General features: G+C 40.1%; 1 protein-coding gene across 1 annotated transcript; it reads right to left on the reverse strand.

Annotated features, from left to right (window-relative positions):
* Positions 1-551: 551 nt before the first annotated feature.
* TEX26 (testis expressed 26) lies at positions 552-15912 on the reverse strand (the record flags this gene model as incomplete). The annotated part of the gene is made up of 4 exons (XM_081083932.1): positions 552-634; positions 6448-6609; positions 8655-8831; positions 15837-15912. The coding sequence occupies 4 exons, from the start codon at positions 15910-15912 to the stop codon at positions 552-554; spliced, it is 498 nt and encodes a 165-aa protein (XP_080940058.1).
* Between the last annotated feature and the right edge of the window lie 8443 nt (positions 15913-24355).

Genomic DNA, 24355 nt, shown 5'->3' on the forward strand with positions numbered 1-24355 from the left:
TTTTAATCCTGTAATTATTAGAAAATTAAGAAACCTCTTCCACATTATTCCTGTTTCAAAGAGGAAGTCTAAATTAAAATCACAGATTAAGTACCCAATAGAGAATAGGAAAACACTTTATTTTATTTTATTTGTTTTGTTAAGCTTCAACTAAGGATATTTTTAGAGAGAATGGAAGGGAGGAGGAGAGACAGAGAACATCAATGTGAGAGAGACACACTCACATCGACTAGTTGCCTCCCACAGGGGCCTCGCTGAGGGTCAACCTGCAACCTAGGGCCCTTGACTGGAATGGAACCTCAACCCTTTAGTCTGAGGGCAGGCGTTCTATCCACTGCAAAACTGGCTAAGGCTGAAAACACTTTATATTAAAACCTACTGGATACAGTTAAGAGCTTTGATGGCATATGGGGTAGGGATTTATAACCTTGAAAGAAAACAAAATTACACAAAGTCACAAATATCATATTTGGAACAATTTGGATATTGTTTTTCCTTGATATTTTTATAAAATGGCCCCATAGGCCCTTTCCTTGATTTTCATATTTTCTTCACTTGGACTGTTTTCCTTTTTCATTCATCCCTTTGTCAGTGTCATAGTAAGAGCGAATAAAGCGATCAAGAATTTTTCTGTCTGAAATTATGAAGAAAAATAGAATGAAAATTTCCATTTAACTATTTAAGTGCTAAATAGAGAAATTCTAGGAGAGAGGCAAATATCTTATAATAGCACTCTATGTACAAATTTGATGAAACCAAAGTAATCAAAGAATATTATGTCTAATGGCTACAAAGGCACAGTTGTGTGATTACTGATTAAATAGGGCAAATAATATTCAAGGGATTAGCAAGTTTTTATGGAAAGAGCATGGGTTTGGGAATGAAATAGATGCAGGTTTCAGTTCTGCACTGGCAAGTATTAGCAAGTCATTTGACCTCCTTTTTTATTTTCTTATCTTTGAATTCAGGTAATAGTAGTTACCTTGCACAGGTGTGGGAATGGTTAGGAATGCTGTGTGTGAGGCACCTAGACAGTGCCTGGTCCATAAAGACATTCAATAAATACTATAGCTTTACCCTTTATCACTGGGTTCATAGTAGTACATAGTGATGGTAAATAACAGAGACCATTATTCCAAAAGTTCCATTGAGGCCAGGGCTGTTTTTCTTTCTACCAATGTTGGTAGGCTTTACTGTTCTTGAGTGTTAAATAACTATGGGAAGGACCTTCAAGTCCCCTGTCTGGAAAACAAAGAATCTTGCCTGGCCTGAACATCTGTGGTTCCCTAATTCTAATTATATATTTTTAAATAGTACAGAGTGGAGCTGTAAAACTTTGCTCATGCCTAGCAATTGTCACTTGTGCAGCCCAAACCAGAATAACCAAAAGAAAGGAATAATGCAAATGACCACATGTTATCACGGTCGATGTTTCAAAGCCAGTGAGGTCTATAGATCAGATGTGTGTTTGTGTGTGAACTTGTTCCTGTTTTCTCTCCAATTAGGCTTGCATTTATTTGTTTTTGTGATCTCACATTTAATTTTGAACCATCCCTACCCTACCCAGATCTTTGGACCCCAGCATTTTTAAAATGGAATCTCACACTTTATGAAAATTTATACTTTATGAAAAGTGTAATGCACTAATCTTCCAGTGCAATTCAATGGCTTGACACCACATGTGTAACCCACACCCATATCATAGTGTAGATCATGTCCACTGCCCCCCAAAAAAACCATCATGCTTTTTCCCATTCAATACCTCCAACCCCAAGATAGTTAAGGTTCTAGGATCTCCTTCCTCATAGATTGGTTTTGCCTGTTGTAGATGTTAGAATAAATTAAATCATATAAAATATATTATTTGGTGTCTGGCTTCTTTTGCTCAGCACACTGAGGTTGATACCTTGTTTTGAATATATCAATAATTCATTCTTTATTAGCTAGTACTACTTCATTATGTGAGTATATCACCATTTGTTGATGATGGAGATTCAGGTTGTATCCAGTTTGGGACTATTAAGAATACAGTGGTTCTAAACATGTTTGTACAAGTCTTTTTGTGGGCCTTGCTTTTTTTGGGGGGGGTGGAGAGGGGGCGGTAAGTATGTAGAAGTGTAATTTCTGGGTCATAGAGAAGGTATATGTTGAACTTTATGAGAAACTTCCATATCTATTTCCAGAATAATTGTACTATTGTACAACTACTAGCAATGTATTGCTCCATAGTGCCAATATTGGCTACTGTCAGTCCTAATTTTCAGCCTAAAATGTCTCTATTTTTCAATCTTACATGAAAGAGTTGATTTTAAGAGGAGCAAAAAATAATCTTTGATACTAAAGATAAGCATATAAGATGAATCAAGTTTGGCATAAATTAATAAAAAGGATGAGATTGTGTCAAATTTAATGTCAATTTAAAACTGTTCAAAAAGGCTGCCAGTTGTAATCCAAATGCTATCCATATTTATTATGCATGGATGCAGATTTAGACCCCATGATTTTGTTTATGCTGTTTCATCTGCTTAGGAATGGCCCTGCTTCTCCTTGTCACCCAATTCATCCTTGTCACGCAAAGGAGGCCTCCTCTGAGCAGCCTCCCCTAACCACTGTTGGCCCAAAGGGTTGAGAGTACCCCTCACAGGCTTCTACTGGACCTACAGAGTATTTGATTGACAAGCCATGATAACTACGCATTGTCTCCCCCTAAGGAGGGGGGTTTGTTTTTTATGTATCTTTGTAACAAATGAGTGTTATAGGTATTCGATTAATGATGCTGATCGAGTGAGTAAATAAATGCATTTTTAACAATACTGAACATGCCCTAGGAAGAAAAACCCTTTGAATGGCCATATTCATAGAAGTTTTAATTGGAGGAACAGATGGGGAGGGGGGGAGAGTCTTAGCTTAAAATTCTGAAAAGCAGATTTCAGATAATTTTGTCTTTCAAGGGGGAGTAAGTGGGGAGATGACTGTCTTTACCAATATATAACAGAGGCCCAAAGGGCAAGCCGCTCAGGATGTTTGAATCACTTGAAGATTAAACCCATTTTGAAATCAGAATGGCCACTACAGACATCTACTTCAATTTCCTCGAGTTGTAAATACAGAAACTCAATACCAAAGAGCTACATGCAGAGTTAGCGGGAACAAAAAGTTCACCATCAGGTGCCCCTCCTTCCTTCTTCTCAGGCTTTATTTTGTGTTTTCCTGGAGTTTTCTCAGTCCCGCTTCACCCCGCCACCTCCCCAGCCCCTGACTTAGGCCATTATACTGATCCTTCCCCTTCCCCTCTCTCGTTCAAACTAAACCTGTGCTAAGAGGTACAATCCCATAAAATAACTTAAGCTGTGGTGATAAATCAACCTAACATACCTGCCCAGTTTGCATTCTCTTGCATACCTAGTCAGCTCTGCCACAAATGAGCTCTGCTGAGATATTTGCCAGAAAAGTATTAGTGTCATCCCAGACAGTGGACATGACAAGAGGTTTTGGCTTCAGAATTCACGGGAGCCTCCTACCTGCTTGTCAGCCTCTGGCACAGCTGGCATTGATGAGTGGGCCACTCTAAAGCAAAGCTAAGAAAGAAAAACTAGAACCCACTGGAAGCAAATCCTACATGACTCAAGTCAGTGCAAAGTGGCAAGGCTGCAGGGCCTGAGCATTGGGGTGCCTGCCCTCAGTGCTGTCCCAAGGGACCCAGGGAAGCGGGCCAGCTACGAAGAAACCAATGCCCAGACTGGCCCCAAAGCTTCCTTGTCAGGTAACAGGTCATGTCTCAACTGTCCAGGGAGAAAAACTCAACTGGGGACAATGTTTCTGTGAAGGATCAGTTTACCCAAGGAAGTGGAGCAGAGGCTGCCAGAGCACTGTAAGGAGTGTTTATTCACACTCAGGACACATGGCGGAGGCTCTGATTGCAAATGACACACAGACAAGAACAGAGGGCCTGGCAGCCTGCATGGTATCCATGTGGGCAGAGAAGGGACAGCTCCATCTGTGTCCCAAGTTCTGGGCAGATGGGAGCATCTGCCTCCGTAAGACAGAAATACTCAATCTACAGGTCAAACAGATGGTGGCTTCTAAAGGTGAGCTGAGCCCTGATAAAATGCAGGTGATGGTTTTATACATCTGAACCCAAACTGGCGAAAGGCTCAAAGAGCAGGCTTGGCCCACTGCACACTTCTGCTCTGCCTCCTGGGAAGATCTGAGATGGACTCTATCTTTCAAGGAGCCCCTCGATATCTTTCTGTGTGTCATACTGGCCCAGAGGCATCTGTTAACAAGAATAAAGTTCCTGATGGGAAATACAGACTTTTGCTTCTGCCTTAGAGCAAGGCAGGACATCTGCTGCTGGTACCTTTTTGAGATCCAACACTCAAGCTCTTTTAGGGGTCTTTAGGGCAACAGCCCTTCGTCTGTGAGGGTGGAAGGTACCCCTCACAGACACACACACACACACACACACACACACACACACACACACAGAACCCATATAATCAATCACACACACACAAGCACATTCATACACATCCCCTTTTTAGTCTTGCCTCCAGCAGGGTTTCAGTCTGGTGTGGAGCAGCAAATCCATGAATAAAAGAGTTTCATCAAGGATTTCAGAAGCTCTTCTGATCATCGCTGCTTGCCGGGAGCCGGTCCATCCTTGCTGTTTCAAGGGACCTGGCATATATGGCATACTGTTCTTAATATGTTTGCTCACCTTCTTGGCACTATGTGTTTTAACCATGGTGACCTCTCTGAGAAAGGTTGTTTCCCCAGGTAGGGATTTTCCCCTGAAGTTAGGGAGGGAATAAAACCCCTTAACTAAGTGTCAGGTGGGTAATTAATCACTTTAACTATGAACAATCATGCTTAAGCTACATAATCTTTACTCCCTGGAATGGAGATAAGAAACGCCCTAACAGTTGGAATAGAGATTGATAGGATTGAATCAACTGGTATAAATACAGATGTAACAAGACAACAGAACACAGAACCTAGACACAGAACGTACACAGAACCTAGAGACCGAAGAACTTCGCTGGAGAGAACATGGCAAAAGATCCTGGACAGAAACTGGCCACAGAACCTAGAGACAGAACTTAGCGAGAGAACCTGGCTGAAGAACCTAGAGACAGAACCTGGCTACAGAACCTGGATAGAACATGGCAAGAGAACCTGACTAGAACCTGGTGACTGAACCTGGCTGGAGAACCTAGCGAGGGAACATGGCTTCAGAACCTGGCTGGAGAACCTGGAGAACCTGGCTGGAGAACCTAGCAAGAGAACATGGACACAGAACCTGGCTGGAGATCCTAACCAGAACTTCGCTGGAGATCCTGACCAGAACTTGGCCAGAGATCCTGGCTAGGCTGCTGATCAACTGAACGCTGTCTCCGTGTCATTCCTTCTTCGCCGACTCCGTCCACACCTTTGGGGACCCCTGGACCTGTTGGGGTTGGACCCCAGCAGCTGCTGACAGAAATTGGGGACCCAAGAGAAGGTAGAAGGTTACTGAGTAGCTGGTAGTTCTTCTGAGTTCAAGCCTGACCACAGGGCACGGAACAAGGCAGTGACCACCACATAGCCTAGAACACAGGCAGGGCGACTGAGATGGTCCACTAGGTGCAAGGAGGAACACTAACCTCTGTTACGTTTGCTCTTATTTCCTCCTTCCACATTTTTTCTGATTTACAATAAACATAATACATTAGTTTAGTGGTATATGTATACACTTTAAATAAATATACATGTCTGCATTGGTCATGTGCTTAAAAATGAGGAATCATAGGGCATGAACACTAGCATTGGGTGCTGAGAGGCAGCTGTCAGATGAGTATCGTTTCCTCCCCTCCAATTCCTCTTCTCCGAGTTCACACTTTTCATGTCCAGACTGGCCGGTTGCCCTGAGATGTTCCCGAGTAGATTCCTGTCACTAGGCCCCAACCTGGGATAAGTCCTTGTTACATGGAGTGGGTCAGCAGGTACTGAGGATGGCACTTACTCTCTTTGAGGATGTGACATGTGAAAATACTCATGTACCCTAAAACACCTGTCACAGAAAAGTACTACCAAACAGGAAATAAAGATTACACAGAATAAAAGAAATCTATGAGACAGTATACACAGCCACCGGAGAAAACCATTAACTATAAGCAAAAGTCACCCTGGAACAATTCAGCCACAGGCAAGTAAGGTTAGAAATGAATGAAAAGCTTTGTTTCCTTTTTAATAAGTGGGAATAAAGTTACTGGGGCCTCTTTTAAGGGAAATTTATTTTCAATGGGTTGAGGTTTGCACAAAAACTATGGAAATTTTGAGGCAATATTTTTCTTTTTGTGAACATTTAACTACAGTGTCTGGAAGTTGGAACAATTTCTATTTCATGTAAAACAATGTATTATGACCTGTAAATTCATGAACAAGTAACTCAAGACCTCATCTTACCTTTGTAGGAAACACTTTGCAGGTACTCGGTTATTTGAGAGGGAGTAAATGAGTTCAAGATCATTAAGAAATCCAGGTAGGCTTTCCCGTAGTCACTCTGGTATATGGTCTGCTTCTTTGTGCGGTCCTGATTCTTCATGTGGCTGCATAGTACGGAAGGGACTAGGGGGCCACCAGGGAAGGAAAGACAGATGTTGTCACCAAACAAGGCACTTCTGCCCTTATTGGCTGAGCACGCCCTGACAGCCCTGAGTCCAACCTGATGTCTGCTTAATGGTGCTGGAACAGGAGGCGTTGTGTGAGTGACTCGGGTAGGCGGAGTGCCTGAGACTCAGCACTGTTACTGTGGGAGTGGGAGGAGTTGGAGATGATCACCAGAAGGTTGAGTTTGACCACTAATTTCAGAAAAGAAGTTTTCCCTGGAATCAACTCTTTTGCAGGTCAGCATGTTAGGATGATAGCATTTGCCTCCTGCTTTGTTTCCCTTTCATGCCATCTCCTGGGAAGACTGGGACTCACACATAAAGAGGCCTCCACCAGGTGCCATACGAGGAGCAGTTTGGAACAATGATGGCATCTACAGTCAGCACTCATTGCACATTCAGACTAATGGAGGTGTGAGGTGCCGGCCACTTACATTTGATTCTGAACACTGCTCATTTAATGTGGGTTCTAGTAGTCATAGAGTTACCAAAAAAATAAATAAATGAAAGTAATTAAGATGATGTGAGAATCTGTCCACAATCTGTCCAATCTTCGTAAACCAGGAGAACACCTTAAACACTGCTTCAGTTCCAAGTTGCCTCCTTGAAATGAACCATAGGCCTGATGGAGGGACTGGGTAGGTGAGGAGACTGGACACCACATCTGAGAAGTATTTTTAGGGTCTGAAAATGCTTTTAGTGCAGGAGACTTAGAAGCCATGTACTAAGGTTTTCACAGAACAATAGATTTATACTCTGTGGGGAGAAGAAAAATTGGCTAGAAGTTGAGCAAGAAAGATTCTAACTGTTCAGAATGTTCAAACAGTTAAAATATCTAAGAATGAAGGAACTCCTTGGGAATGAGTACTCCTCTGAAGAGTCTGAGCAGGGATGATATCACCCCTTGGCAAGTATGGTTTAGCAGTGACTCACATAGGAAGTGAGAATCTAGAACAAGTCACTTCCAGGCCACCTTCTAACCCCAGATGCTGAGCATCTGTTCTGTGATTTCTGTGTAAAGTACTACTTGGTCCCAACTCAATGCCAGGAATCAATCACTATCTCACAATGACACCCAACTCTCAGCCAGCAGTGTGGAGGTGGCTGGGTCATGGAACTTTTTCTGTTGAAAGCAATAGAAATCTCAGTCACATACACACCCACCCCTTAAATATGAAGATGCTTGAAGGGTGTGACTTGTGGATAAACTTTCAGCGAATAATTGACAAGACAATTTGATTCCCACCTAATCCCTTTTCCTATAAATTTATAGAAACTGAATTCTTCCTTTCATATTATAATGGAGGGGGGGGGTGTCCCCCAATCCTAACACCTGTCCCTCCCAGGCCGAGGATGCACTCATTTATTGGAATAAGCAGTCATTTCTCTTTGAGACTTACTCATTCCCTGAATTTGAGGGGAGGTACTATGGAGGCATAGTTTTAATTCCATGCAGGGATCACTGTCATTCTCTGAGGCTCTTATTAAGATTAAGAGGAATCTTTAAGCAAGAGGATAACATCTATGAAGTTGCTTAATTTTTGTTTGTTTGCTTTCTCTTTTGTTAGCAGAAGCAAAATTTAGTGATAGATGGACTCCCCCTAACAGGGAGGGGACCCAAAGTGGTTGCCCTAAAGTTGCTTGAAAAAGCTACAGGTGAGCCCTAATTGGTTTGGCTCAGTGGATAGAGCATCAGCCCACAGACTAAAGGGTCATGGGTTTGATTATGGTCAAGGGCATGTACCTCGGTTGCAGGCTCAATCCCAGGCACCAGTCAGAGTGCACGAGGTAGGCAACCAATCAATGTGTCTCTCTCACATCAATGTTTCTATCTATCTTCCTCTCCCCCTCCTTTCCACGCTCTCTAAAAATTAATGGAAAAATGTCCTTGGGTGAGGATTAACATCAACAACAACAAAAGTGAAAGCAGATGAGAAAAAAATAAAAATTTTTAAAAAGCTACATGTGAAAAATAAAATAAATAAAAGCTACAGGTGCACTTACCTAGGCCCTGAGAAGCAATTGGTGGGTGTGAGTAGCATCCATATTTGAAACTAAAATCGTGACACTCAGGAATTTTAGCTGGAACTTGGTAATTGTGTCGAAATTCAGTGTCTGTGGGGTGGGAAAGTAACTTTTTCCGTTCCAGAAACATCTGAGAACTTTGCTTAATTTTCTGAGCTGGGGTGAGGTTGGAAACAAAAGACAATGATTACTCCTTGTCAGTTATTTCTAAATAGCGTCATATTTTCATTCCACTTAGCTTCTGGCAGTAGCTTCCAATTTATCACTCTAAACCTCACTCTTTTTATATTTACTGGTATGGTCAATTTCAATCAAGAAATAATGTTCTGCTTTATCAGGCACAGAAAGTATACGCTCAAGTGATTAGAAGCAGTTTCTAATGAATACATGTTTTGCTGGTTAGGAGTACTCTTTGTTCTCAAAAGGCATTCCTCACTCCAGCAGGCCTGCCTTGTCCTTGGGGCAGGGTTAGGGAGCAGGGAGAGGTGCTTTAGATAGGGCTAGGGTTGCCATATAAAACAGGATGCCAGTTAAATTTGAATTTCAAATAATGTATAATTTTTAGTGTAAGATTAGGTAAGTACTCAGTATTTATCTACTTGATATCATTCAAATTTAACTGGACACCTTGTATTTTTATTTGCTGCACCTGACAGCCCTAGATGGAGCATTGTATATCATCCCCATTACCACTCAAAGCTTATTCCTTACTGTGGAGGGTTAGGTAACATCTTTGTTGTTAGTGGACAATACCACTATTATTTCTTTGAAATAAATCTGCTAACAAATATTCTATAATCATTATCTACTAGAGGCCCAGTGCACAAAATTCATGCGGGGGGCGGGGGGTGAGGGAGAAGTCCCTCAGCCCAGCCTGCACCCTCTCCAATCCAGGATCCCTCTCACAATCTGGAACCACTGGCTCCTAACTGCTCACCTGCCAGCCTGCCTGATGCCCCTAACTGCTCCCCTGCTGGCCCTTAACTGCTCTTTCTGGCTGACCTGATCCCCCTAACTGCTCCCCCCTGCTGGCCTGATCCCATCTGCTCTCCCCTCTTGGCCTGGTCTCCCTAACTGCCTATCTGCTCTCCTTTCCTCTCTGGGTGCTTTGGACCCCTGGCGCAGGCATGCTAAGAGCTCTCTGCCATGGCCCTGCTGCCATTACATGATGGTGTCCCAGCCAATTTGCATATTCCTCTATTATTAGTATAAATAATCATTAGATATTTATTAAGCACTAATTGAATGCTAAGTTTCATAGCACTCGACCAGATTCTAGAGGAGATGGTCATAACCTTCTCACTTACATGAGTTCACCTTTAATTCTTGCTACAAAATGTTGGTTCAGAAGCATACACCCCCAACTTTATTCAGGACAAAGATGTTAAAACCATGGATGTCATAAGCAATGTCCAAAGGGTGCCAATTACTATTGAAACTAAAGTGAATTCTTGTTCCCAATTAGTTTTTCTTTTTTATGTGTCCTTTTTCCCCGATTGACACCCCCCCCCACAATTTCTGCCCCCCAGAACAAGCCACCACTGCCCCAGTGTCTGTGTCCATTGGTTATGCTAATATGCATGCATACAAGTCCTTTGGTTGATCTCTAATCCCTCCGTCCTTCCTTCTCTCTGAGGTTTTTCAATAGGTCTTTTCAAAATACATTCAAATGTACATTGTACATCATACAATATGTGATATTATCTACTGAAACCCAGGAGCGTTTTGTTATTGATTTTTAAAAAATTATCTCTGTCTAGATCAGCATGCTTTTAATTTAGATGACTCAGAAAGACAGGATGTGGGTACTCAATGACCCTCATAATGAACCTATAAGCTGCCTCAGGAGAATACAAGATTACAGAGAGAAGGAAACTCTAGAGCTCAAAATCAGAGATCCCTTAAAATATTTTCGAAAATCATCTGAGATTTTTCCTAGTAAACACCATCTATAACTTGGATTCTATAAATTACTAATAGCTTCATAGGAGAAAAACAAATTCCTGTTGAAATACTTGATGTCCCTACTCAAAAGCAAATGTGTTTAGTTCCTATATGTGTTCTGTGCCAAGGTTAGAGATAATTAAGCCATTGTTCTACCTTATGATAACCTCAAATAAGCATGATTAGAAAAAAAGATACAGTACAAACACATGTGGAATGTGATGTCTTGCAAGTATAACACTTAGATCAATAATTATTACATCGAGATAATGCATCAGAAATAACAGGGATGATTTTTCCAAATTATATCTGCTGAACCTCATCCCATACATTGAGAATTTCTAGCAGTGGGAACCAGGCACTTATATTGTGAACGATCTTCTCATATGATTAAGAATCACTGATTCAGAGCCTTGAATAAGTGCTACAGAAGCCCAGAGAGAGTGTAATGAGCTCCATTATGGAAAGGGAAGAAAGATGAGAATTAAAAGGCAGACATAACAAAAGGAGTGCTTTGATAAAGGACCAACACCGAAGCAAAAGGTACACAGTGTGTTCATGAAATGTAGTCTGTCTGCCGGGAGTGGAAGGTATGCAGGGCAGGGAAAAGTAGCTTAGGGGGAAGCAGGAGAGATAAGTTAGGAACCAGGCTCTGAAGGTTATGGAGGGGTTGGTCTATGTGGACCAGGATGGACCAACAAGAAGTAGAGCAATTGGAGATGAAGACCCAGAAAACTCAATAATTGGGGCCTAGACTTACCCAGAGTTTCTTTGAAGAAAAAGATAGTTATATTCTTTATTGATCCTTAGTGCTTTTCACAGTAATAGACCGCATTAAATATTTACTAAGTTAATGAGTGAACAAAAGAAAAATTAGAACATAATTGCTGTCGATTAGCAATTAATGTGAAGTACACACTAATGACTGCATATGTAATAAATGCATAAAATAATTCTCAGTTATTAGTTCTCAACTAATGCTTTCATTGCCTTTATAAAATGTCATGTTAATGATTTTCTTCAGCACTATTAAGGAGAGAAGTTCCTGATACAAAGGGGCCCAACCAACACCTGAATTCCCTACAGTGGTACTGAAGTATAGACAGATAAGACAACCTGGCCCAAAACTAACGACCCCTCCAAGGCCAGTATCATCCCTCTCCTCAGGAGCTCAGGTACCACTGGTTTCTTTTCCATTTGATAATGGTGACAAACACTACATCACTTAGAGCCCAAAGAGAGAGACTGGCTCCTTTAAGATTAGGTGTGGCATCTGTTGAAAGGTCCAATCCAAAAGTGAACCTACAGCAAGGACCATTCAAAACCATTAGGACTCTTGGCACATAATCTATAGCCAAGTGAGAACCAATTCCGTTGTTTTTATTTGCTATTATAAGTCATCTAAGCAGAGTTCTCCAATCCTGAATTTTTTGAGGAAAAAGTACCTTTTAGTGCTTTTCACTCATTCACCATAATTCAATTATGAGTACACTCAGTAATACAAGATCCCTGAGCTTCCAAAACTTAAAGTACTGCATTAGAGAAACAGATACCTCCCCCCCTCAAAAATAGATAATTATAATACTATGTAATAAATGCTGCAGAAGAGGAACTATAAAAACATATGGAAAGGCCATTGATCCAAACTTGGGGGATGAGAGAAGACTCCTGGGAGAAAAATCAGCTTGCATTTAAACTTAAATGATGAATGGACATGGGCTAAAAGAAGAAAGGGAGAGGCAGTTCACAGAGAAGCAGCAGTGTGTGTGAAGTGTGAGGCTGCAGGGGGCTTGGTGAGTCTGGAGGATGGAAAGCAATCAGTCTCATAGTGTGGGGACTGGTGAGGGGAAATGCTGGACAGTGGGCAAGAACCAGATTTCACAGGACCCTGATGACAATGGGGAGTCATTGAAGGATGTTGAACTGGAAAGTGATGTAATTTATACTCACTATGGCCATAGGATGGACAATGAACTAGAGGAGACAAAACCAGAGATGGGAGTTGGATTAGAGGTCATTCAAGGGAGAGATATTGGTAGCCTGAATGAAGGCAGTGTCTATGGAGAGAGAGAGAGAGAAGCAAATGGAATTAAGAGATTTAGAAGAGTGTCTTGACAGGTCTTTGGCATTTATTTACACAAGAACACATGGTAATTTTCACATACTGAAAGGACAACTTTGATTGGAAACTCAATGACATTCTTTAAGAATATTGGCATTTCTGATGTTTTTCCATGACCCTTAATGTTTATCTACAATATGGAGATATTTTGATCTTATCCCCTTCCTAACTAGAGATTTATTTAGTGCAAACTTGAATCAAAGGAGTTCTGGTTTCTGGCACACCAGTTAACAGAAGGGTGTAGTGAGATTCTAGACCAGAGGAAAGGGAGGATTCAGGAAGAGTATGCACAGCAAGCAGGAAGCTCTCAGCCCCTTCCCCAATCCTGCTCTCAGAATACAACAACCAATGTTTACCTAAGTCAAGCACCAGCCAACAAGCCCCATCTCTGTATGTAGTTTCCAATCAGATGTGAGTACCTCTAATCAGATTTTGTGAACCCTGTAGCTTAATATTTTAAGTAAATACACTCTAAGGAAAAAAAAAGTCCAGAAAAGTGAGACTTAAGTTTTATTAGTTTCATAGTAAATCTGCCTTCACTCCCTTGTAAATGTGAACAAAAAGCCCCTAGATTTTCACTAGACCATTAAGACACAGAGAAAAATAGAGATTAAGCAAAGAACAGATAAAAGCACTAAAAAGTATATCATAAATATGCTAAAATTTATGAGAATTGCTGCATCACAAAACAAGAACAGAATATTATTTTTAGAAAGTAATCAGAGAGCTTGGAAATTTAAAACAAAGAATTGGATTAAAAAGTAAAAAACATTTTATTTTATTTTACAGACTACAGATATTTTATTTGTACATAAGCAAAGCAGTACTAAAAGCATATTTATGTGTCCACAATTAGTGAATGCGCGGTGATTTTCTGTTTAAAGCTGCAGCAACTCAAATCCTTCTGGGGTCGATAAAGAAAGACAGATTGAGAAATACATTTAGGGCTATCACCGTGTCTGGTTGTAAACCTATTTTTTAATCTTTCCCTTCCCCCCATATATATATGTATATACTTTATTGCCTTTATATTTCTGCTGGTTTAATATAATTAGTATACTAAATAGTTATCTGCATTTATTTGGTTTCTAAAAATATATAAAATGCATTGGAATAGAGCTCCTGCAGCTTTCCAGCGGCCACTGTCCTGGCATCGGAAGCTCTTCTGGAAATGTAAAGCAGCAATTCTGAATAAATAGCGATTGTTCTGTCTTCTCCATACAGCTGATGGCCTTTACCCAAAACTCAACAATACTGTAGCAAAGAGTATAAACATGCAATTAAAAAATGGACATAATACAAAACTAAAACTTATGAGTGAAATTTTACACAATAAAGACTAATAAAGACAACTTAGTAGGTAGAAGGGGGATGAACACAGCATTGCTATTTACATATAAATTAAGGCCCAGTTTTTCAAAGGCAATGCACACGGGAAACTGCCCATCTGCCCAGACCCTTTGCATACCTGAAATCAAGAGTTTTTACTAAAAAGTAAAAAACATTTTAATTAAACATGATAAAAATACAAAGAGAAGACAGTAGGAGAGAAAATGTAAGAAAATTGAAGGATCAAACCTACTCATAGGAGTCCCAGAAGAGAACAGAGAAAAGAAATGGGAGAAAAATAGGGGAAAAGTATATGGGAACAATTTCTAAAATCAAAGGTCATAAGTATCCAGATTTAAAAAATCTTTGTTTGTCCAACATAATAAATGAGATTCTCAGTAATGCATGCAAATGTGAAATTTTACAGTATCCAGAATAAAGAGAAGGTCTTAAAAGCTTCCAGGAAAAAAAAAATGAAAGAATCAGGAATCAAAATGACATCAGTCTTTTACATACCAGTCCTGGGAGCTAGAAGTCATTTGAGGGATTTGAGGGAAAATGATTATCATCTTAGAATTCTATACCCAGACAAACTATCAACAAATATAATGAAAGAAAAAAAAGACATTTTCATATTGGTAAGAACATACTCAAAAAGTTCCTCCTACACCCCTTTTAATAGGAAGCTACTAGAAGATGTGTCTTAGCAAAATGAGGGAAGGGAAACACGTGGACTCAGGAAAGGAGATACAGAGCAGGAAGAGGCCAAAGAAATGCCTGAATGATGAAAAAGTACCAGGACACAGTTGGGTGGCAAATTTACAGAGCAACTCTTCTAGATTAGAGGAAATGGAAGGTGTCAGTTCTCCAGTAAAATCTCAAACTGATACAATGTCTGAAACTGTATTTGGGGGAAATCTTGGTAAGTGTGTGACAAAGTATTTGAAAAAAATTAGTGACAGGCGCATAGAAAAGTAAACAAATGAAAAAAGGTTATTAATTCTGGTAGAAAAAAAGTAAAAAGAGACATAATCATAAAATAACACCTGGCTCAGTGGTAAATATTTACATATATATCATATCATAATCATAATATAACACCTAACATTTTAATTAACCAAAACTTTATAATATAATTATTTTGAGAGCATGGATGGAGGAAGAGTGAGGAAGAGTTATAGGACAGACAAATCCTCAACTGCCATATAAGAAAGTCAGTTATAATGTCTAAAATTGATGAACAAAAAAATAGCAGAATGAGCACAGTATTTTAAAATGCAGAGGGTGACATAAGAAAAAACAGTTGAAATGACTGAAAATGATTATCAATGTGTAGTAAGACTGGGCATAGACGGGTGGGTAAAGACGTTGCTGCTATGCATTATGAGCTTGTAGGGAACTATTTTTAAGTATATGCATGAACTGGTTTAATAAAAGTTCTAATTTTAAAGAATAGTAAATAAGCAGTTCAGAATTGGAAATAGGATGTTTAACTTAACGCCTTCAGCTTCATCTGCCTCACTTGTCTTTGTCCTTCATCCCAAGAAGACTTTCCTGGACTCTCTCCCAGGTCCAGCTAGATGTCCCATTGTTCACATCTACAGCATCCTGCACTTCTCACAACATGCAGCATTTTATACTTGACTGTATCTGTTGGTAAACTGCAGTTTTCCCATGTCTCTCCTGTGAGTTCTTTGAATAAAGAGACAACTGGGACTCCAGTGCCTAGTGCATTAGCAGTAAAGAAGAGAAATGGGCACACTTGCCTTCGGCTCTGTCCACAAAGTCTCTCCTAGTATGGGAAATAAACTGATTAGATACAGCCTTCCTGACCTTGTCCATCGAAGCAGCGATTTTCCAAGGGAAGTACCTCTTCACTGGTGTTGAGTGAACTAGAGGTAGTGTCCAGTGAAAGAAGTCCTATGAATAAAAACACAATTTTCAAGGAAATCACATGGTTTCACCTAATGGTTCATGTGTGCATGCATGTGTATACATATTCTTTTAAGCCTTCCCAGTTTCAGCTAGATGTCCCATTGTGCGCACCATGCAGATTCTGTGCCTGTCCACAGGATGCACCAGTTTACAAAGCTATCAGTTTACACGGGTACTTTATCACTTCTTTAACTTTTATGTTAATGAAAAATACATCATTGTAAAGTCCAAAGAATTGTGCCTCCAACTAGAAATATTCAGACAAGACCAGAGGAGAAGACGTGTGAATTTTAACTCTGGCCACAGGAAGGACAGCTGCTGTTTTGCCTTGGGAGCCCCAAGTCTTCTCTCCTGTTTGTCTCCAAAGAGGTTTATGATTATAAAATGTAGAACTTCCACTACCTTTCTATCTTCCCTCTCTTTCCTCTTGCTTCCTATTTCCATGAGAAAATTGAAGCCAACGAAGAGAACTTACACAGCACACCACACCACCTGTCAGCTACCACATCTGTGTTGGCAGATGAGTTGCTGGGTCACCCAGCAGGTGACCCCACCTGGAACCCGAAAGCCTGCATTTAGTCTACTCCAGCACATTACCAACAATTCTCACCTCTCTCTTGCAACTTCCATTCCTCCCTCTCTCCTGGGAGGTTATCAGTACCGAAGCCTGCCTTTATTTCGCCTATCTTAAAAAGAAAACTCTCTCTTCATCCTATTTCTCCTCTAGTTACTAAAATATTTCTCAGTTTGCCTTTACACTGAAATCCCTCAAAATAGTAAGGGATGCTCACTGTCCCAAATTTGTCTTTCAAGTCTCTTTTAATCTTCAAGTTCCCTCTCCATCCCCTTCTTTCCCTGATAATTTCTCTATGTAAATTTCATTTTAATTTTTTCATTTTAAAATGAGGGGCTAGGGAAGAAGTACTTAGAAATAAACGTGAAAAGGTAGACAAAAGAGTCTAAGAAGAACCATAACTGTAGATGATGAAGGATCTTTGTGATATATTCAAACTCTCAGTATTGGATTATTGATACAGTATTCAATTAAATAGATATGTAGGTATTATCTTACTTGACTGGAGTGAGAATTGTGACTCCCAATCTCTCTTGGAGTCCTAGCTTTGATAAAATCTTCTTTAGACTGTAACTTCCAAACGTACTCATCATTGTATTGTGTCCGATTGTGAAGAGAATCATTAAGTGAATATGTATATCCTAATCTTCGGATGCTTTTTTGACTACAAGAAAAGATAGTGTAAATTAGAGTAAGGGATTAAATACAAAGTCTCACAACAGCACACATCAAATAATTTTAGTTGTTACATATTTTTTTAAGGTTGGCTGGCTTAAGACTCAGTGCCAAAAAGTAAAAAGTAATTATTGGACATCAGAAAAATGGTGGTGTGAGAAAGCCCCTTGCCCTCTCCTCCTGAAATTTCAACAAGTTAACCAACTATAATTCAACAAATAATCCCTTCTCAACACAGACACACTATTGAGAGACCCATGCATTGAAACATCTAAAGGTGGGCAACTGGAAATAAAAAAATGGGAAGACAAGAAGGGAGGAAAACACAGACAGCCCACAGATGCAGCCCTGAAGCCTAATGGCTCAGCTGGCAGGAGAGGGCAGAAATCTGGCAGTAGCAGGGGCTTCATTTGGCCAGAAGGAACAGAGAGCTGTAGAGGGGCAGCCCAGCCGGGCAAGCATCGAAGGGACGAACAATGTCTGAACCAGCAGATGCTTGACGGAGAATGGGGTTTTGCTATGCAGATCTCCACTATTGGGCCAGAGGTGGTGTTTCAGACAAAGAAATGGAACCACAGAGCCCTGCCACTGCTTGGACTCCCCAAACTCGCCTCCTGCTGCCCTTGTAGTTGGATCCAGGAGCATATTATCTGTAAACCAAGAGCTATTACAGTAGAACTGCTGTTTCCCCCTGTGACTGATCCCAGGAGGAGAGCTTGGGATGGGATCCCATGGAGTCAGAGGTTGCCATTAGAGTGAGGGCAAAACAAACCCCACCCCCAAGCAGTGCAGCTGTACTGTCTGACAGAAGCCACAGAGGTTCAAGATTGGGAGATCAGAGAGGTAAAAAAATATTGCGATTTAGTGCCATTTACTAGAAATAGTAGAAAGAACTCTTCAGAGATAAATGCGTAGGCAAAGGAGGACAGCAAATACCATGGTTAACCTCAGTAACTATGATGACCAGAAAGAAAATGAACAATCTCCAGAAAGCAAGCTGAAACACATGGAAATAGGTGATATAAATGACAGAGATTTCAAGATTGCAGTTTTGAAAATACTTAACAAGATGCAAGAAAATACAGACAGGCAATTCAATGCACTCAGAAAACAAAACGATGAACAAAATGAGAATTTTACCAAAAAGATTAAAACTTTAAAAAAGAACCAATCAGGTCCTAGCTGGTTTGGCTCAGTGGATAGAGCGTCGGCCTATGGACTAAAGGGTCCCAGGTTCAATTCTAGCCAAGGACACATGCCTGGGTTGTGGGCTTGACCCCCTCCCCTCCAGTAGGGGGCATGCAGGAGGCAGCCAATCAATGATTCTCTTTCATCATTGATGTTTCTATCTCTCTATCCCTCTCCCTTTCTCTCTGAAATCAATAAAAACATTAAAAAAAAGAACCAATCAGAAATCCTGGAAATGAAGCATGCAATTAAGGAGATTAAGAGTAAACTACCGAGCATAGAAAACAGAGCTAACCAGATGGAGGAAAGAATTAGTGAAATTGAGGATAGTAATCTAGCAATGAGAACTATCTTATTCCATCCAAAAAAAAATCAATACTAGAATTATAGCCATTGCAGAGGAGGAGGAGAGAGAGCATGGAACCGAGATTCTATTCAAACAAATAGTGAATGAGAACTTTCCAAACCTATAGAAAGAATTAGGTACTTGAATCTAAGAAGCAAACAGAACAGGGCCTTTTTAGGTTGAAGTAAGAAGATTGAAATTCAGCCCCAAAAGGCCCTCTTCAAGACACTTTGTATTAAAGCTGTCAAAAATTAATGATAAAGAAAAAAATTCTCAAAGCAGCCAGGGAAAAGAAGGAAAACCCATCAGAATTTTATATGATGTCTCAGCAGAAACTGCACAAGCCAGAAGAGCGTGGAACCAAATATTCAAACATCTGAAAGAGAGAAATCACTTGCCATGAATAATATATCCAGTAAAATTATCCTTTAAATATGAAAGAGAAATAAAGATGTTCTCAGACATACAGCAGCTGAGGGATTTAATAACCAGAAAACCTCCATTGTAAGAAATACTCAAGGAAGTTATCCTCCTGAAACAAAGAACATAAGGTTACAACACTACAAGTAACAGCACCAAAAAACTTACAGCATAAGCAGGAATAATTTGTGACAACAAAAACATAAAAAAGGAGGAGGTAAAGATCTGAACTGGCAAAGGAAGATAAAGATCAGATGCACTCATAGGTTAAAAAAAGCTATGGTATATATGCAAGTTTATTTTTTATAAACCTAATGGTTACCATACAAAAAATCCCCAAACCACGACACCTAGCTTAAAAAAGGAGGAAATAAGTATGAAACACCACCAAACAAAAACAACAGACAGAAACACAAAGGAAAAGAACCAATGGAGGCACAGAGCTAACAGAAAACCAAAGACAAAATAGCTATAGAAAATCCTCATACATCAATAATTACCCTAAATGTAAATGATCTGAATTCACCAATGAAGAGACATAGAGTAGCAGAGTGGATCAAAAAACAAAACCCAACTACATTCTGCCTATAAGAGAAATATCTAAACTGCAAACACAAAGGAGATTTAAAGTAAAAGGGTGGAAAATGATTCTCCAAGCAAATAGCATCCACAGAAAAGCAGGTGTCGCCATACTTATATGTAACAAAATAGATTTCAAGATAACAAGAGACAAATATGAACACTTTATAATGATAAAGGGGATACTTATCAAGAAAACATAACACTAGTTAATATATATGCACCCAACCAAGGAGCACTGAAATATATAAAACAGCTACTCACAGAATTAAAGGGAGAAACAGATCAAAACACAGCCATAGTTGGGGACCTTAGTACTCCATTGACAGCTCTAGACAGATCAACCAAACAGAAAATCAATAAAGAAATATCAGCCTTAAATGAAACACTAGACCAAATTAACATAATTGACATTTATAGTACCTTTCCTCCAAGAACATCAGATTATACATTCTTCTCCAGTGCACATGGAACATTCTCAAGGATAGATCATAAATTGCATCATAAAACTAGCATCAAAATATGTAAGAAGATTGAAATTATACCAAGCATATTCTCTGACCACAATGCCTTGAAATTAGAAATCAACTGCATAAAGGAGGTACAAATACATGGAGATTAAACAAAATACTACTAAAAAATGACTGAGTTGAATAAGAAATAAAATATGAGATAAAAAGATGTAGAGACAAAAGAGAATGACAATATAACATATCAAAGCATCTGTGATGCAACAAAAGCAGTAATAAAAGGGAAGTTTATATCATTACAGGCCTATCTCAAGAAACAAGAGACCCCCAAGTAAACAAACTAACATCACATCTTAAAGAACTAGAGAAAGAACAACAAAAGAAACCCAAAACAGCAGAAGAATCTATACTAATAAAAGGGTAATATGCTAATTAGACCAGGAGACCTTCTGGGAGACTGGCCGGGGAGGGTAGTTGGAGGCCATGAGGCCAGCAGGGGAGGGCAGTTGGGAGCCATCAGGCCAGCGGGGAGAGCATTAGGGGGCCATGAGGCCAGCAGGGAAGGGCAGTTGGGGGCCATGAGGCGGGCTGGAAAGGGCAGTTGGGGGCCATGAGGTGGGCTGGGGAGGGCAGTTGGAGGCCATCAGGCTGGCAGGGGAGGACAGTTGGGAGCGATCAGGCTGGCCGGGGGACAGGGGGAGCAGGACAGAAGGCCGGCAGGCAGAGTGGTTAGGGGAGATTGGGCAGGCAGGCAGGTGAGCAGTTAGGAGCCAGCAGTCCCAGATTGCAAGAGGGATGTCTGACTGCCAGCAGTCGGACATTCCCCAAGGGGCCCCAAATTGGAGAGGGTGCAGGCTGGGCTGAGGGATACCTCCCCCATGCATGAATTTCATGCACCAGGCCACTAGTGGAAATAATAAAAATTAGAGGAGAATTGAATGAAATAGAGAACAAGAAGACTATACAAAAAAAATTTAATAAAACAAAGAGCTGGTTCTTTGAAAAGATTAATAAAATTTACAAGCCCCTGGCTAGACTCTCTATGGAAAAAAGGAGAAAGACCCATATAAACAAAAACAGAAATGAGAGAGGCTAAGTCACCACAGATATTACAAATAAACAAAGGATCATAACCTAGAAGAAATGGACAAGGTCATAGAATTATATAACCTTCCCAATCTAAATCATGAAGAATTGGAAACTCTAAATAGACCTATCAGTAGTGAGGAAATTGAAACAACCATCAAAAACTTCTCAAAAAAAAAAGTCCTGGACCAGGTGGCTTCACCAGTGAATTCTACCAAACGTTCAAAAAGATTTAAAACCTATCCTTTTCAAATTCATCCATGAAATTGAAGAAGAGGCAATACTTAACAGATTCTATGAGGTCAACATAACCCTGAAACCAAAACCTGGCAAAGATAACACAAAGAAAGAAACTACAGACCAATAGCTCTGATAAATACAGATGCAAAATTCCTAAACAAAATACTAGCAAATTGAGTACAATAGAACATAAAAAAAATAACACATTGCAATCAAATGGGGTTCATTCCAGGGGAACAAGAATAATTCAACATGTACAAATCAATCAGTGTAATACACCACATTAACAAAAGTATAAAAATCATATGATCTTAACAATAGATACAGAAAAAGCATTTGATAAGATACAACATCCATTTATGATTAAGACACTCAAAAAAATGTGAATTGAAGGAAAGTACCTCAACATAATAAAGGCCATTTATAATAAATATTCAGCTATTGGCAGAAAAATGAAAGGTTTTTCTCTAAGATCAGGAACAAGACAAGATGACCACTCTCACCACTCTTATTCAACACAGTGCTGGAAATCCTACCCAGAGCAATAAGGTAAGACAAAGAACTAAAATGCACTCAAATAAAAAAAGGAAGAAGCAAAAACTATCACTTTTTGCAGGTGACATGATTCTGTATATACAAAGCCCTAAAGATTCCACAAAAACTATTGGAAAGAATAAATAAATACAGTCAAGTTGCAAGATACAAAATCAATATGCAATAATCCATTGCCTTCTTGTATTCTAACAATAAAACTTCAGAAAGAGAAATGAAAAAAACAATTCCTTCTGCAATTGCAACCAAATGAATAAAATGCCTAGGAATAAATTTAACAAAGAACATGAAAGACCTATATACTGAAAATTACAAAGCATTCTTAAAAGAGATTAAAAAACAAACAATAGAAACTATGCCATCTTGAAGGGGAGAGCTTCCGTGACTAGGAGTCCAGCCTCACCAACACCCAGACTGGCCTTAGACACCACCTGGGACCACTCCGGCCAAAGACCTGCTACCTCAGATACAGACCCATGGACACTAGGACACCAGCCTCTCTGGGTGCAGGCTTCTCTGAGTCCCAGAATGCACAATCCTCCCACCAGCCTGCCGCCACTGCCACAAGCCCTGTGTGTCCCAGTTCCCAAGCACTCAGATGACTCTCGGGGTGCACAACCCCACTGCCAACCCACTGCTGTGGCTGCATACCCTGTATGTCCCAGCACATGGGCACTCTGGTGAATCTTGGGGTACACAACCCTCCTGCCGCTGCAGCCACAGGTGCTTCATGTCCAGATGACTGGGTTCTCCATTGACTCTCAGGGTGTGCAACCCTCATGCTAACCAGATGCTTCAGCCAGGGCCCCTTCCCGCCCCCCACCACCCCCTTGTCCCAGATCCTGGACTCTGGTGACTCTTGAGGTGCGCAACCCTCCCGCCAGCCCACTGCTATGGTCACAGGCTCTGTGCATCCTGGTGCCTGGGCCCTCCAGTGACTCTTGTGGTGCATGACCCTTCTGCCTAGCCCTCCACTTCAGCCACAGGCCCCATGTGACTCGGCACTTGGACCCTTCAGTGAGAGCAAAAATAGGGAGAAAAAGAAACAACCCACAAGAAAATAAAAGGGGGAATTGCCAGAAAATGAAAGTAAGGCATGCAATATGTCAGAAGAAGTATTCAGAGTAAGGATCATACAGTTCATAAACTGGATGGATGAGAAAATCAACAACTTCTGTAAGAATCAAGAGGTAATAAAAAATTATATAGCTACAATAAAAACACAATAGAAGATTTACCAGTAGACTAGAAAAAACAGAGGACTGAATTAGTGAGTTAGAAGACAGGGTAAAGAAACACACCCAATCTGAACAGCTATTGGAGAGAAAAATAGAAAGCAGGAGGAGAACCTAAGGGAGATTTGGGACAACATGAAACAAAGTAACATACATATAATAGGGGTACCAGAAAAACAAGAAGAGAAGCAAAGATTAGAAAACCTATTTGAAGAAATAATGACAGAAAACTTCCCTGATATGAGGAAGAAAAAAGTCACACAAGCACAGGAAGTCCCAAACAAGATGAACCCCCAAAACACCTTCACCAAGACACATCGTAATTACAATGGCAAATGTTAATGACAGAGAGAAACTTAAAGGCTATGAGAGAGAAACAGAGAGTTACCTACAAGGGATCTACCATTAGATTATCAAATTATTTCTCAACAGACATACATCAGGCCAGAAGGGAATGGAATGAAGTATACAAAGTGATGCAAAGCAAGGGACTGAATCCAAGAATATTCTATCCAGCAAGGCTATCATTCAAAATTGAATGTGAAATCAGGAGTTTCGCAGACAAAAGAAGGCTCAGGGAGTTTATCACTACCAAGCCAGCAATGCAAGAAATGCTAAAGGGACTATTGTAAAAAGAAGAAACTGAAAGGGAAGAAGGAACATGGGTATAAAGAATAAAAATGGCTACAAACAAGTACCTATCAATAATAACCTTTAACGTAAATGGACTAAATGCTCCAATCTAAAGACATAGAGTGGCTGAATGGATAAGAAAACATGACCCATATATATATACTCTCTACAAGAGATCCACCTCAGAACAAGGGACTCACACATATTGAAATTGAAGAGATGGAAAAATATTTTTCAGGCAAATGAAAATGAAATTTAAAAAAAGCTAAGGTAGCAATACTTATATTTGACAAAATAGACCTCAAAGTGAAGGCCATAAAAGGAGATAAGGAAGGCCACTTCATAATACTAA

The sequence above is a fragment of the Myotis nattereri genome (assembly GCF_964212035.1).
Source record: "Myotis nattereri genome assembly, chromosome: 2".
Taxonomy (NCBI): domain Eukaryota; kingdom Metazoa; phylum Chordata; class Mammalia; order Chiroptera; family Vespertilionidae; genus Myotis; species Myotis nattereri.